Source organism: Emydura macquarii, unplaced genomic scaffold, assembly GCF_026122565.2.
Source record: "Emydura macquarii macquarii isolate MOO-44397 ecotype Brisbane River unplaced genomic scaffold, CSIRO-AGI_Emac_v2 contig_1644, whole genome shotgun sequence".
NCBI classification, from domain to species: domain Eukaryota; kingdom Metazoa; phylum Chordata; order Testudines; family Chelidae; genus Emydura; species Emydura macquarii.
Genome location: NW_027131781.1, coordinates 24827136 through 24841117, shown reverse-complemented (window position 1 = coordinate 24841117; position 13982 = coordinate 24827136). Strand labels below are relative to the sequence as shown.

Genomic DNA, 13982 nt, shown 5'->3' with positions numbered 1-13982 from the left:
CTTTCCAACCCTTCTGTAAGAGTTGGGGCTGCCTTTGGGAAAAAAAGTCCTGTCTGTTTGCTGGATCAGAAAGAATGCCTGAGTCACTTTAAACTCAGTCCTGTTATGCCCTTTGTCTGTTGTTCTCTGGAAAATCCAGTTTGAACCAACATGTGCAATCCTCCCTGGAGGCAGTGGGGGAAGGGGATATCTCTCTGGATGTGTTTGGGGATTCAGTTTACTCACTCCTACTGTTTTGGGTTTCTGGAGGAGCAGTGATAACCCTCCCCCTTGGATTTACAATCTGTCCCTGTCCCACAGTGAGACATGAACTTAATACAATGTCCTCTCCAAAGATATCGCCTGGGATTGCAATAGCTATCATATTGCTTTTTCATATGTTTTCATATTTCTGTCTATATATGTAAGTGTATAAATACAAAAAGTGAGACATGTTGCCACATATTTTATCATCCAGGCCTCTATTACTCTAAGTTTGGCATTCATAGTCATTTTGCATTGCCATAATTTTAATGATAACTCAGTGGAGAGAACCAGGATGCCTATGTATAGAAACATAGAAATGTAGGGCTGGAAGGGACTTCAAGCAGTCATCAAGTCCAGCCCCCTGCACTGTGGCGTGACCAAGTGTAAACCTAGATCATCCCTGACAGGATTTGTCCAATCTTCTTAAAAACCTCCAGTGATGGGATTTCAGAAGCTCCCTTGCTGCAGATTAAGTTTTTATCCTACCTTCAGTGGACATGGAGAACAATTGATCACTATCCTCTTTATAACAGCCCTTAGCATATTTGAAGACTTTTATCAGATCCCCCATAGTCATCCTTTCTCTATACAAAACATACCCAGTTTTCATAACCTTTCCTCATGGGCCAGGTTGGTAAACCTTTTATTTTATTTTATTTTATTTGCTCTCCTGTGGACTCTCTCCAATTTGTCCACATCTTTCTTAAAGTGTGGTGCTCAAAATTGGACACAGAACTCCAGCTGAGGCATCGCCAGTGCCAAGTAGAGTTGGACAATTACCTCCCATTTCTTATATATGACACGATTGAAACTACTCCCCAGAATATTAGCCTTTTTTGCAGCTGTATCATATTGGTGACTCTCATTCATTTTGTGATCCACTGTAACTCCCAGATCCTTTTCAAAAGTACTACCACCTTGCCAGTTATTCCCCATTTTGTAGCTGGGCATTTGATTTTTTCCTTGCACTTTTCTTTGTTGTATTTTCTCTGCTAGAAATGTTCTGCTTACTCAGTAGGGTCACTGACATTTGATTTGAACTTTTGACTCTGTGTCTTGCTGCTGCAACACATTGCCTAAATTAGTTCTGAGCTATAATAATAGTGAACATACAGTAAAAGAAAAAGAGTCACTTGTATTCAGTAGTTGTGAAGTAGGTAACAGTGGAAAAGTTGTTTGCCTTCAGTTTAGTAATGAACCAGGTGGCAAATATATATACCTCCATTGTCATCCCCTAAACACACTACTCTGTCCAGAACTTTAAGTAATTTTTAGGGGTGTTGTCTCTGAAAGACAGACCAGAAGCTGCTAGACTTGTCCTCTTAACCTCCACTAAAAATGTTTTTCTGACTGCAGTGACAGTCCTGGGCGGCGGGGGGATATCAAAAAAATCACCTTGCAAGCTTGTATGAATAAACAAAGACTGACTATGTCTAAGATACATTCCCATGGTTTATATGTTTCTATCTCCTAGTCTATCTTGTAATTATGGTGCCAGGAAAAGGAATTTCGCATGTTGTTATACAAGCTATTGTTCAGTGATGCCCAAGTAGATACAGCTCCAAATGTGAGTGTCTCGGAATTTGCTTGTATGAGTCTACTGGCTATCATGGTTGCAAACTATTCTTTCTTTTTATTGATATTTTAAAAATGAATAAAAAGGAAAAAGCCCAGCTTACTGAGGAGAGCAGTATCCACCCACTAGGCATTAGCCCTTCTGAACTGTTTCTGTGTTTTGGAGGTATTCAGAGTTTGCTGGACCTGTTGGGAACATATCTGGTGGAGTATATTTGCTGTGCATGTCCATATGAAAACAAAACTTGTACAAAATAGGTCCAGGATGATACAAAGGTTTTGGAAATGAATAACTCGGAGATGAAGGAAGTTTATCACATAACTGATGATTATGAATGTGATTTTTTTTCCAGCATTAGGATCTACAGGAAAAGGAATTCGGACATTGGATGTAGGACCTGACTACAAACCACCCATGAGTGGTAAGGTCCTTTATCAAACATTTTAGCAGAGACCAATGAGGCTGAAATTCAGTATGTCTTGGTATAATGGTGTGTGATGTGATATATCTCCTAAAATGTGTGAAACTATTATTTACAGCCTTGAAGACATTTTTTCCAATAACTGCAGTTTTCCTCTTTTATGAATCATTTGATATTAGCAGTTCACAAGGAAGATGGCAAATAATTTAGCATGCTACTATAATACAGTCCTTGTCCCCTGTGCAAGAACAAATGGGAAAAAAGAGTCAGGAAGAGGGTAACTGAGTAGGGAGTTAGGTAATGATGATAATAATCTGTAGCTCTTTTATAGCACTTGTCATCAGTACATCTCAAAGCTCCTTATAAAAGGAGATCAGTATCATTATCCCCATTTTACAGATGAGGAAACTGAGGCACAGACAGGTAATGGGCAGGCCCCTGCAAGTGGCACTCTTACAGCCCCAGCCATTCGGGGTATTGGCATGTGTGTGTTCCAATAGGCTTCTGTCCTCTTGCCCTAATACCTGCATGGACCTGCCCATTACTCAAGAGCAGTAGCAAAGTAGCAAATACAGTCAGTGACTTTTAGGTGATGAAATTCTTACATTAGTTGGTCCAGTGACATGCAGTGAGCATGTTCATGATTCCCTTGGAGACATCTTAGCGATTGCTGTGGGGAGGAGTCAGTCAGATGTCATTTTATATATAAGCACACCCTGTGCCTATCTCTTGGCATATTCCTGTCTCAACATTTTCAGTACAAATAGGACTTAACCAATTGATTTTTGTATCACTATTCTTTTCTTTTAATCAGATCTTTTAATCTTTTATCTGCTCATGCAGATACACTTCAATGTGAAGACGCATTGCTGATTCGCAGATTAACTATGCCAACCTCTCACTTATTAAGCCTCTTTGTTGTGATATAGTTGGTGTCTCACCACACTGAACAATTTTAGCAGCAATTGTAGGTATCATTATATAATTTTTAATGGACTATCATTTGGAAACAGATCATCACAATGGTATATAGGTGAAAAGGATAATTGTACAGGGCCATAATCAGGTGATGATGTGGAAATTTTTAAATAAAAAAAAGATGAGAAAGAGTACTTAACATGACATGCATCAGCTGAGCCAACGTCGGTTTCTGTGTTACCCTGTGTAATTTCTTCAGGCTATCCATCACTATGGATTCCTTTTTTGCATCCTGTAATGGTGCGCCTTTTCTCAAGTAAATAATATGCATAACAAGTGCTTTTCCCCTCTCCCTCCTCACAGGCAGTAACAGTCCTCATGGAAGCCCCACGTCCCCCCTGGATAGCAACATGCTTCTAGTCATAATAGTATCTGTTGGAGTGATCACAATTGTCATAGTGGTGATTGTTGCTGTCTTCTGCACTCGTCGAACCACCTCTCACCAGAAAAAGTAAGATGCGCTTTACTCTGTTCTAGCTTTCTCACTGTATTCCGTCACTTAATAGCTGCACCTATGACTGCAAGAGCAGTGATGTTTCCATTGTGACCTCACAATTGCCGTTGGTACTGGCAAAGGCTTAGAAAACATTCCAGTTGAAAGTGCTGGTATTACCCTCAGCCATTCTTGCAATTTCTTTGCCCTTATCTATAAACCTCAGTTGTTTCTTATGTGGGTGAGTTGGTAAGGTCCTTTATCAGTCAGTTAATTCTTTTCCAGGCCTACACCTCTAACGCTAGCTGTTTAAGGGTGGCTGTTTTCTTGGCTTCACTGATGAAATCATTAAATATCTTACTGCAACAAGAGGTGATGCTGTTTTAGATTTACTATTGATAAGTAACAAGGCCCTCAGAGAAGAACTCATTGTAGAGGACAATCTTGATTCAGGTTATCTTGAATTAATTCACTTTAAACTAAATGGAAGGATAAACAAAAATAGGTCCGCAGCTAGGGTCCTTCAGTTCAAAAGAGCGAACTTTAAAAAAAAAAAAAAAAAAAAAGGAGGGGGGGGGCAGGGGGCAGAAGGGAGGCAATTAGTTGAGGAAGTGGACTGGACTGAAGAACTCAAGGATCTCTATGTGTAGGAGGCTTGGAATTTATTTAAGTCAGAGTTGCAGAAACTATCTGAAACCTGCATCCCAAGCAAGGGGGAAAATTGTAGGAAAGGACTGCAGGTCAAACTGGTTGAATAAGCATCTCAAACAAGTATTAAGAGAAAGCAGAAAGCCCACAAGGAATGAAAGAAAGGGTGGATCAGCAAGGAAAGCTACCTCTTGGAGATCAGAAAGCAGAGGGAAAATGTGACAACTGCCAGAAGCCAACTCGGGGGTCAAACCCAGGACTGGAGAATTGCAAATACAGCAGCTATATTTAAGAAGGGGGGTGGGGGAGGGAAGGTATTTGGGAAACTACACGCCTCTTAGTTTGACCTCAATTATATGCAAGATCGTCAAACACATTTTGAAAGAGAGTAGTTAAGGCCATAGAGGTAAACAGTAATTGGGATAAAATACAACATGGTTTTACAAAGATAGATTGTGCCGGACCAACAATAACCAATTTTCTATTCAAAGGAAATGCAGTAGATCTTATCTACTTGAATTTCAGTAAAGTGTTTGATACAGTTCCACATGGGAAATTATTATTTAAATTGAGAAGGTGGGGATTAATACAAGAATTGAAAGATGGGTAAGGAACTGGTTAAAGGGGAGACTATATTGGGTCATGCTGCAAGGTGAACTGTCAAGCTGGAAGGTGGTTGCTAGTGGAGTTCCTCAGAGATCAGTCTTGGGACCAGCTTTATTTAACATGTTCATTAATGACCTTGGTGCACAAAGTGGGAGTGTGCTAATAAAATTTGCGGATGACAGAGTTGGGAGGTATTGCTAATATGGAGGAGGACTGGAATGTCGTACAAGATTTGGATAACCTTGAAAATTGGACCAATAGAAATGGGATGAAATTTGTTAGTGTAGTGCAAGGTCATGCACTTAGGGACTAATATCAAGAATTTTTTACATAAACTGGGTATGTATCAATTGGAAGTGCAGAGGAGGAGAAAGACCTAAGTGTGTTGGTCTATCACAGGATGACTATGAGCCACCATTGGCCTTGAAAAAGACTAATGCAATCCTAGGATGCATCAGGCGAGGTATTTCCAGTAGAGATAGCGAAGTGTTATTACTATTATGCAAGGCATTGGTGAGACCTCATCTGGAATACTGTGTGCAGTTCTGTTCTCCCATATTTAAGAAAGATGAATTCAGACTGTAACAGAAGAGAGAAGGGCTACTAGGTTGATCAGAGGAAGAGAAAACCTACCTTACGAGAGGAGATTTACAGAACTTGGCTTGTTTAGCCTAAGAAAGTGAAGGATGGGGGGAGATGTGATTGATCTCCATAAATACATCAGAGGGATAAACATCAGGGAGGAAGAAGAGTTAAACTGGCCATCAATAAATTTAGGCTTGAAATTAGATGGTTTCTAACCGTCAGAGGAGTGAATGTCTGGAACCACCTTCCAAGGGCACTAGGGAGGGGCAAAAAACCTAGCTTGTTTTAAGATTGAGTTTGATAAATTTATGGGGGGGAGGAGTAGGATGACGAGATTGACAACAATGGCGTATCCACAACTGCTATTCGAAAATATTTCCAACGACCAGAGATGGGACGCTAGAGGGGGGAGGACTCTGAGTTACTACAGAAAATTCTTTCCCAGGTGTCTGGCTGATGGGTCTAACTGATCACCATATTTGGGGTTAGGAATGAATTTTATCCCAGAGACCTGGGAGATGGTTTTGCCTTCTTCTGCAGGGTGGGACACAGGTCACTTGCTGGTTTGAAAGAGAAAATGATGGATTCTCTGTAACCTGAAGTCTTTAAATCAAGATCCAAGGACTTCAGTGACTCAGCCAGAAGTTATGGGCCTACTGTCGGAATGGGTGGGCAGATGAGATTTTGTGGCTTGCAGTGTGCAGGAGGTCAGATTAGATGATCACGATGGTCCCTTCTGGCCTTAGTCACTGAGTCTAATAATGACATCATGCCCCTACCTGTTCACCATGCCATGAGGGGTAAGGTGGTCAAACATACAGGTAAACGAATACAACTTTCTAAGCACAGGTAAAGACTTCTCTGGTTGAGTTTTGGCAAGTTTCACTTAAAGAAGAGAGCAACCTACATTTTCAAGAGTGGCTAGTGATTTTGGGTGCCTCCATTTTTTACAACTTTAGAGTTGTAAAAGGGTGAAGAGGGCCCATCCTATGAACAACAAACCAGCCCCTTTATAGTATCTCAATTTGGGAAATAAAAATCATTGCTCACATGAAAATTTAGGCCAGTGTGCTTATACCACTTCTGAGGCACCAGTTAAGTCAGTCTGAATCTGACTGGCCTTACTGATAAATTAAATGGAAAACTCTTCAGCCAGAGTTTGCTGTAACAGCTAAGGCAAGACAGATTCACCTAACTGCCTCCAACTCTGAGCAGTTCTGGTATGTGAGTCTTTGTTCACTTGCTCTGTCATAGCAGTTTTTTTTCCTTCTCTGTATAGAATAGGAACCAAACTCTGTCTGGCTTGGATTAAGTTTTCAACCATCACCACAGCTTTCTCCTCCGGTCATAGGCCATGTTTAAACCATGGTAATTTATAAGGATGACACAAAGGCAGAAGAGGTCTAGGTTGGACATTAGGAAAAAGTTTTTCACTAGGAGGGTGGTGAAGCACTGGAATGGGTTACCTAGGGAGGTGGTGGAATCTCCATCTTTAGAGGTTTTTAAGCTGCGGCTTGACAAAACCCTGGCTGGGATGATTTAGCTGAGGTTAGTCCTGCTTTGAGCAGGGGGTTGGACTAGATGACCTCCTGAGGTCCCTTCCAACTCTATGATTCTAAGACATCTAGGTGCCAGGCTGTCAGTGTTTGTGGCTTAGAAGCTGTTGCAGCTTTCCACTAAGCTGTCAGAACAGAGTAATTCAATTGCCCTCCCTCCTGCTGCACTCTTCAGGCTACTATGGCCCCATTCAGGGGTCTAGGAAATGACAAAAATTGCTCCTCTGGCTGCACAGTGTGAACAAAATAACACACATGCACGCACTCCCCACACTCTCCCAATATCTTATCTGTCTTGTTTTAGTCATATCTTAATTGCTGCTTGTAATATCTGGCACCCAGAAGAAAAGCATTTCCTCCTTTGCTTCCAGGGTCCAAGATGGGAAGCGGTGTTTAAACTCCTCATTTTCCACTTATAAAAACCTTTGACATCACTTAGCTGCCTCATTCCAGAATCTGGCACTGTTAATCCAACAATAGCGAGTAAGCATATCTGAATGCCTCTGCTAATCTGATCAGTAGTAAAATCATTAACACTTAAATTCTCGACATTCAGCTTCAGAGTCATCACCACTTTGAAGTAATTGGATCATTTCACACCCCACTTGCAGCTATTATTTAAGGCTGTTTGCACACTCAGGAATACAACAGATCATTAGTTTTCATACACTTCACATTTAGAAAGTTATACACCACCACAAGGATTGGGAAGTCAATGTTTTTTCATGAAAGCTTAGGTTCTGCAGCATGTGGCAATTGTTGAGATAAAAATATATGGCTGCATCGTACAACAGAGCATCCCTTTAGGTGTGGAATATGTGCATCTGTTAAACAAATCTTCTACCATGGGTAGCTGCCAGAGCTGGGTAGTAGATCTGAAAGAAATTCAAATGAAAACTTGCCTGCGTCTGAGAGTTACAAAGTATTTGTCTAAGAATGTCTCATTTAATTTCTTGTTGTGCAAGGAAACGGGCTGCCTGCAAATCAGTGAATGGGTCCCATAAATACAAAGGAAATTCCAAGGATGTCAAACCCCCGGACCTTTGGATCCATCATGAGAGACTGGAGCTGAAACCCATTGATAAATCTCCAGACCCTAACCCAATCATGACAGACACACCAATCCCTCGCAACTCCCAGGACATCACACCAGTTGACAATTCCATGGACAGCAATATCCATCAAAGGCGCAACTCATACAGAGGTAAGCTTGGATAACAATATCTATAGTTGAATCTTAGTATTTTTTTGTGTAAAATTAGATTTGGCATCTTTAATGCTGTTAAACTGTTGTTCAGATTATAATAAATATTTTATTAAATTATTTTCCTTATTTTTCTATTTATTGGGTTGCATTTAATGACTGCATTACAGGGCTCTGTTCCATTCAAGTGTAGGGGACTCATCTTCATGATTTACATATGTATCCATGGGACAAAAGCATTACATTTTTAGTTGTTCTTTGATATATCATAACATTGGTACCTAGATATAACAAGATAATATAACAAGCATCTCATTCCTGTTGAGGGAAATTATGATCAGTGTAATCACTATGTGACTGAGATTAATTTATATTATCATTTGTCTACAAGAACTGCATTTCTGTAGGATGTTAGTTTTATGGAAGTCTCAACTGTTTCTACCCCTATACAATAGTGTCAGTAATCCAACCAGCCCCTTCTGGTTTTCCAGTGGAGAGGGTGGAAGAACTATATCTAGTCTATTAGTCTTGGATGCTTGCCAGTCATGAGCTGCAGAACTATTATGAAGAGGAGAACCACACTATGCACACAGAATTAAAAAATGTTTGTAGCCAAATCAGCCAGTTGGGTGTTGTCATGAAGGAATCAGTGCTGACGTAAGTAACCTTCAATACTCTTTCTTCAGGGCATGAGTCAGAGGACAGCATGTCCACACTGGCAGGAAGAAGGGGGATGAGGCCAAAAATGATGATGCCATTTGATTCTCAGCCACCTCAGCGTAAGTTAACAGCCTTTCTTAATTGTCTCAGCCAGAAAGAATGTTTTTGTTATAACTGGGAACAACAAAACAAGCCATCTTGAATATCTTCTCAGCACCCCTTGCTCCCCACAAATTGCATCCCAGATTGGAACAGGGACATTATCAGGAAGGGGCACTGAAGCCGTTACACCTGAATGAATGATGACCCTTTATTTTATTGAATAAGAATTATTTACAGTGTGGAAGAAATAGCTTTATTTAAAAAAAAAAAAAGCATTTTGCACGTATTTAGGAAAGAATAGCTATGCAAAACAATCCTGTAGGCTTTCCAGTAGTCATTGTTAATAGTACTTTTGCTCCCCAAAAAAAGTTTTATTCTAATCCCAAAGTGCTGGGAGTGCTGCGTAGAATGATCACTGGTAGAAGCTGAGGTTCAGTGGGTCTGGTCAAACACTCTCATTCTGGATGCTTCCTACTGCTTTCTGTCTTTGAGTGTAGACTTAATATACATCAATTGTCCAGATGTCCCATTAAAAAAACAAATAAAGTTTCAAATAAGATGGTAGTTTGTGGGTGCATGGTTCATTACATTTGTTATCTGTGTATTTTCCTGACTGCCAATTACTGAAGACTGAGGGAAAAGCACTAATTGGAAGTTTTGTTACTGCTGTAGAACCATGCAGTTGGACCATGCTATTTTTCCCATTGCTCTGGAATATTGTAAGAAAAATGCTTTTATGAAACAATACTTGCTGTTCCAAACAATCTCTCTGAGAATAGAGAGTACTTTGCCACAATGCATTATTTCTACTGGCCTTCAGTCCCTGAAGAATTACTGAGATCCTGGCTCAGGCCATAAGTGAAAATAAATTTGGTCTTATGCTAGTTTCCACAAACATTTGTCTTTATCACAAAACCACCATATGCCATTGTCAGGCACAAGTTAGCACACTATGCATTCTTCTTCAAGTAGTGTCCCTATGGGTGCTCCACTTCAGGTCCTCATGCACCTTTAATTGGAGGCTTTCAGTGGCAGTGGCCATTTGGCCAGCGCATGTACTTCAGACATCCTCGTGCCCTGTACAGAGGATATATAGAACCGCACAGGCTAAATGTCATCAGTTCCTTCTCAACTGCCCTTCAGCCTGAGACAGAGCATCTACCATGCCCGCTCTAACATAGCCTGTAGCTTATCCTTTTTAGCTTAGTTTGTAGTGATAGTTCAGTTTAGTAGTTTATCTAGTTGGTTTGTTTTGAATTCTATTTTTATTGGAGGATTTTTCTATCAACCCCCACCCACTACCACCATCTCTGTTGCTGAGGCCTATCCGGTGGTCATCGTTGCTAGGGTCTGCCAGAATCTCCAGGCTTCGAACACTGCCTTTCCTGCCAGGAATCCATCCCAGTTAGTGATTGTCATTCTTGATGCCTCCACTGTTTGGGAGACTCCCACATATCAGCCAAGTGTAAGATTTGCACATCTTTTAAAAGCAGATTTAGGAAAAACAGGCAAATTAAGCTCAGGCTGCTCTTGATGGAGCAAACCCTGAGACCTGCCTCTGATCCAGGGTCTGAGAACTACCCTGTACACTGGTCTTCAAGCACATTTAGTGCCCTGTCAACCTCCGTATCCTAGTCACCAAGAGCATCACGGGATAAGACCATGGAGGATACTGGTAAGACTCCAAAGAAGAGAAGACTTCCCACCAGAAAGTCATCTTAAAAGACATCTTGGTTAACTTCCCAAAGGCAAGTACCATAGAGGTTCCAAGCTGTTCTGGTACTTGGGGATTCACAGAAGACTTTCAATTTTCGTACCGAAACCTCCCTCTGTACTAGAATACCTCCATACTACGCTTGGTACCCAAACTGGTGTCCTAATCTATTATACCAGTGTGCCAGAAAATTATAACTTCTTTGATCGTCTTCAACCACCAGACATGCATCGCAGAAACTTTGTGTCCTCGGTACTGATGCCGCCCTGTCAAGCACTGCTGTCTTTATTACCAACACCAGTAACTTCAGATATTCTAGAGATCTATTTGTTTCAGGGAAGCTAAGATCTTCATTGTTAGCCAGCACTGAACATCTGTCAGTACCAAGATCATCTCGGTCACTAAAACGGTATCTTTCTCTGGTGCCTCCCAATTCTCCAGCATCCTCCACAGGGTGGACAATGATCCCCAACTCCATCACCTGCCCCTCCTTTGGACCATGTTGAGGGGGATTCCTCTGATTCTCAGATTTCTGTCTATGAATTTCCCATCTACCATGGAAGGAAATAATCACTTGTCACATACCTGGAAAGTTTTCTCTTGAAATTTCCCTATCTCAAGCCCCACCTCACTGGCATGACAGCAGTGGATGTTCGCTCCCTCAGTGGCTTTATTGGGATCCGTGGGCTGTTTATTCCCAACAGTTCTGAATAGCTCCTAGTTTCTCCCGTGGGAACATAGAGATGCTTGCCTGATCTACCACTTCCTCCTTAACAGTCTGAACTTCTAAAGGAGACTTTCAACATGGGATGGAGAGTGCACCTAGCCTAGTTCAGGTCAAATGGGTTCATACAAAAATCTCTTCTGCATATCAACCTTCTGGAACTAAGAGTGGTCAGGAACACCTGTGTTCAATTCCTTCCATTAATCAGGGGGCAAATCTGTCAAAGTCACAACAGACAACATAGCCAACATGTTATACTTAAATCGTCAGGAGAGAGTTTGGGAGAGGGACATTTGTATTGAAGCAATAAAACTATGGAACTGCTGATATAGCCAATCACATCCTCATCTCAACCTGTTACTTTTCAGGCTTTCAAAATACAATGTCTGATGATCTCACCAGGTACTCCCTAGATTCTAAGTGGAAGCCAAACTCTTGAATTCTCAGACATTTTTATGACTTGGGGGCTTCCAGAGGTGGACTGCTTTGCCATCACTACCAACAAGAAGTGCAAGAAATCCTGCTTGAGAGAAGGGATGGGTCCCAATCCATAAGGGGCACCTTCCTTATTCTTTGGACAAGGGGTCTTCTTTATGCATACCCACCAAAACCATTGATCCTCAGTGTGTTGAACAAGATCAAATACAACAAAACCAGAATCATTCTAGTTGTACCAGTTTGGCAGAGATGTGTGGTATTCTTACCTGATTCACCTCAATTGTTGTCCACCATTGAGATTTCCATCCATTCTGATTCCAGTCAGACTCTTAATCTCAAATTGAGAATACTTCAGCTCAGAGCTTAACTCCTTGATGGTTCTCAGGGATGGAGACTTCAGCAGAACGTAACGACCATACTGGGTCAGACCAATGGTCCATCTAGCCCCGTATCCCGTCTTCTGACAGTGGTCAATGCCAGGTGCTTCAGAGAGAATAAATAGATCAGGTAATCATCAAGTGATCCATCCCGTCAGCCAGCAGGTATTTTAAGAGCAGGAAGATACCTACCTGAAATACTTAATTTTGAAAATGGAGAGAGTCCACCACTAATGTGTCCAGGGGCAGTTTTCCTCTCCGCTGTTCTCGATTACCTGTTGGAATTAAAAAATATAAGTCTGTCTATGAGTTCCATCAAGTTTCACTTGGTGGCTATCACAGCCTTTCATTCGCTGGTACAGGGATTCTAACTGTTTGTCTACCCCAGTATGGCAAGATTCGTCAAGGGATAGATTAATCTTTCTGCAAATTAAAGAGCGTACCCTTAAAATTGGTTCTTAATTCCCTTATAAAACCTCCCTTTGAGACACTGACTGTTTTCTCTATTTCAGCTATCAATGAAAGTGGCTTTCTTGGTGGCTATCGCTTCTTCCAGGAGAGTTGGAGAAATGGGAACTTTAATGGCAAATTCTCCCTTTACAGTTTTCTTCAAGGAAAAAGTTTTAATTGCAGCCACATGCTAAGTTTCTTCCCAGAATATCTTCTGAATTTCATATTATAACCAGATTGCTTATCTTCCAGTTTTTATCCCAAAGTCACACCAGATCAGAGAGGAAACTATCCTTCATACCTTGGATGTTAGAAGAACGTTCGACTTGTCTCTGGACAGAACCCAACTCTTTAGAAAGTCTCCCAGACTTTGTTCCTTTTGTGGACAGATCCAAAGGATCCACAGTTTTCATCCAAAAACTGTCAAGGTGGATCTTGGGGTGTGTTATCTCTTGTTATGAGGCTGCCAACATTCAACATTCTAGGCCATTCAACAAGGTCCTAGTCTACTTCTATAGGAATACTGAAAGATGCTCCAGGTGTTGAAATCTGCTGAGCTGCAAGCTGGATCTCAGTACCTACTTTCTCTGAACATTATGCCTTGGTTCATGCCTCCAGTTTAGAGGCTATGGTTGGCACTGCAATTCTGTATTCGGTGTTAGATCCAACTCTGAAGCTCCTTCCTGTTTCTGCTTGGGAGTCACTTGAACTGGAGCACCCATTGGGACACTATTTAAAGAAGGAGAGGTTACTCACTTTGTGCAGTAACTGGAGTTCTTTGAGATGCATGTCCCTATAGGTGCTCCACTACCCCTGCCCTCCTTCCCCTCTGCTTCAGAGTTTCATCTGAGGGACTTCACCATAGAGAAGGAACCAAGGGTCATTCATCCACACAGTTCTCGGTCCTCAGCACAGGGCATGAGGATGTCTGGGGCATGTGCGCAGGTCGAATAGGCACTGCTACTGAAAATCCCTGATCAAAGGCACATGGGGCACGTGCACCTGAAGTGGAGCTCCAGTAGGGGGCACATCTCAAAGAGCTCCATCTCTGATCAAGAGAAGACCAAGACTAGGCATAGGAGAATTCCAGATAAAGATTAGTGTGCATTGCAAGAACTGTGTGGTGAAACTTCGCAGCACCTGCCTGATCTGAGCTCAGACTTTCATGAATACTCAGTTTACAAACACCTCAGCTGGAAAGCAGTGTCCAATTTTGGTCACCAATGTAGAGAAACTGGAAAGGATCCAGAGGTGAGCAACAAAA

The 13982-nt window shown here is 41.5% G+C and overlaps 1 protein-coding gene across 10 annotated transcripts in view; it reads left to right on the top strand.

The window, feature by feature from the left end:
• Positions 1 to 13982, top strand: part of NEO1 (neogenin 1) — a 388142-nt gene that overhangs the window by 363069 nt on the left and 11091 nt on the right. For all 10 annotated transcript variants that reach the window (XM_067555974.1, XM_067555971.1, XM_067555970.1 and 7 more), the window contains 4 exons: positions 2175 to 2243; positions 3525 to 3672; positions 8015 to 8253; positions 8940 to 9032. In XM_067555974.1, coding sequence (XP_067412075.1) covers positions 2175 to 2243; positions 3525 to 3672; positions 8015 to 8253; positions 8940 to 9032 — 549 coding nt within the window. The remainder of the gene's footprint in view (positions 1 to 2174; positions 2244 to 3524; positions 3673 to 8014; positions 8254 to 8939; positions 9033 to 13982) is intronic.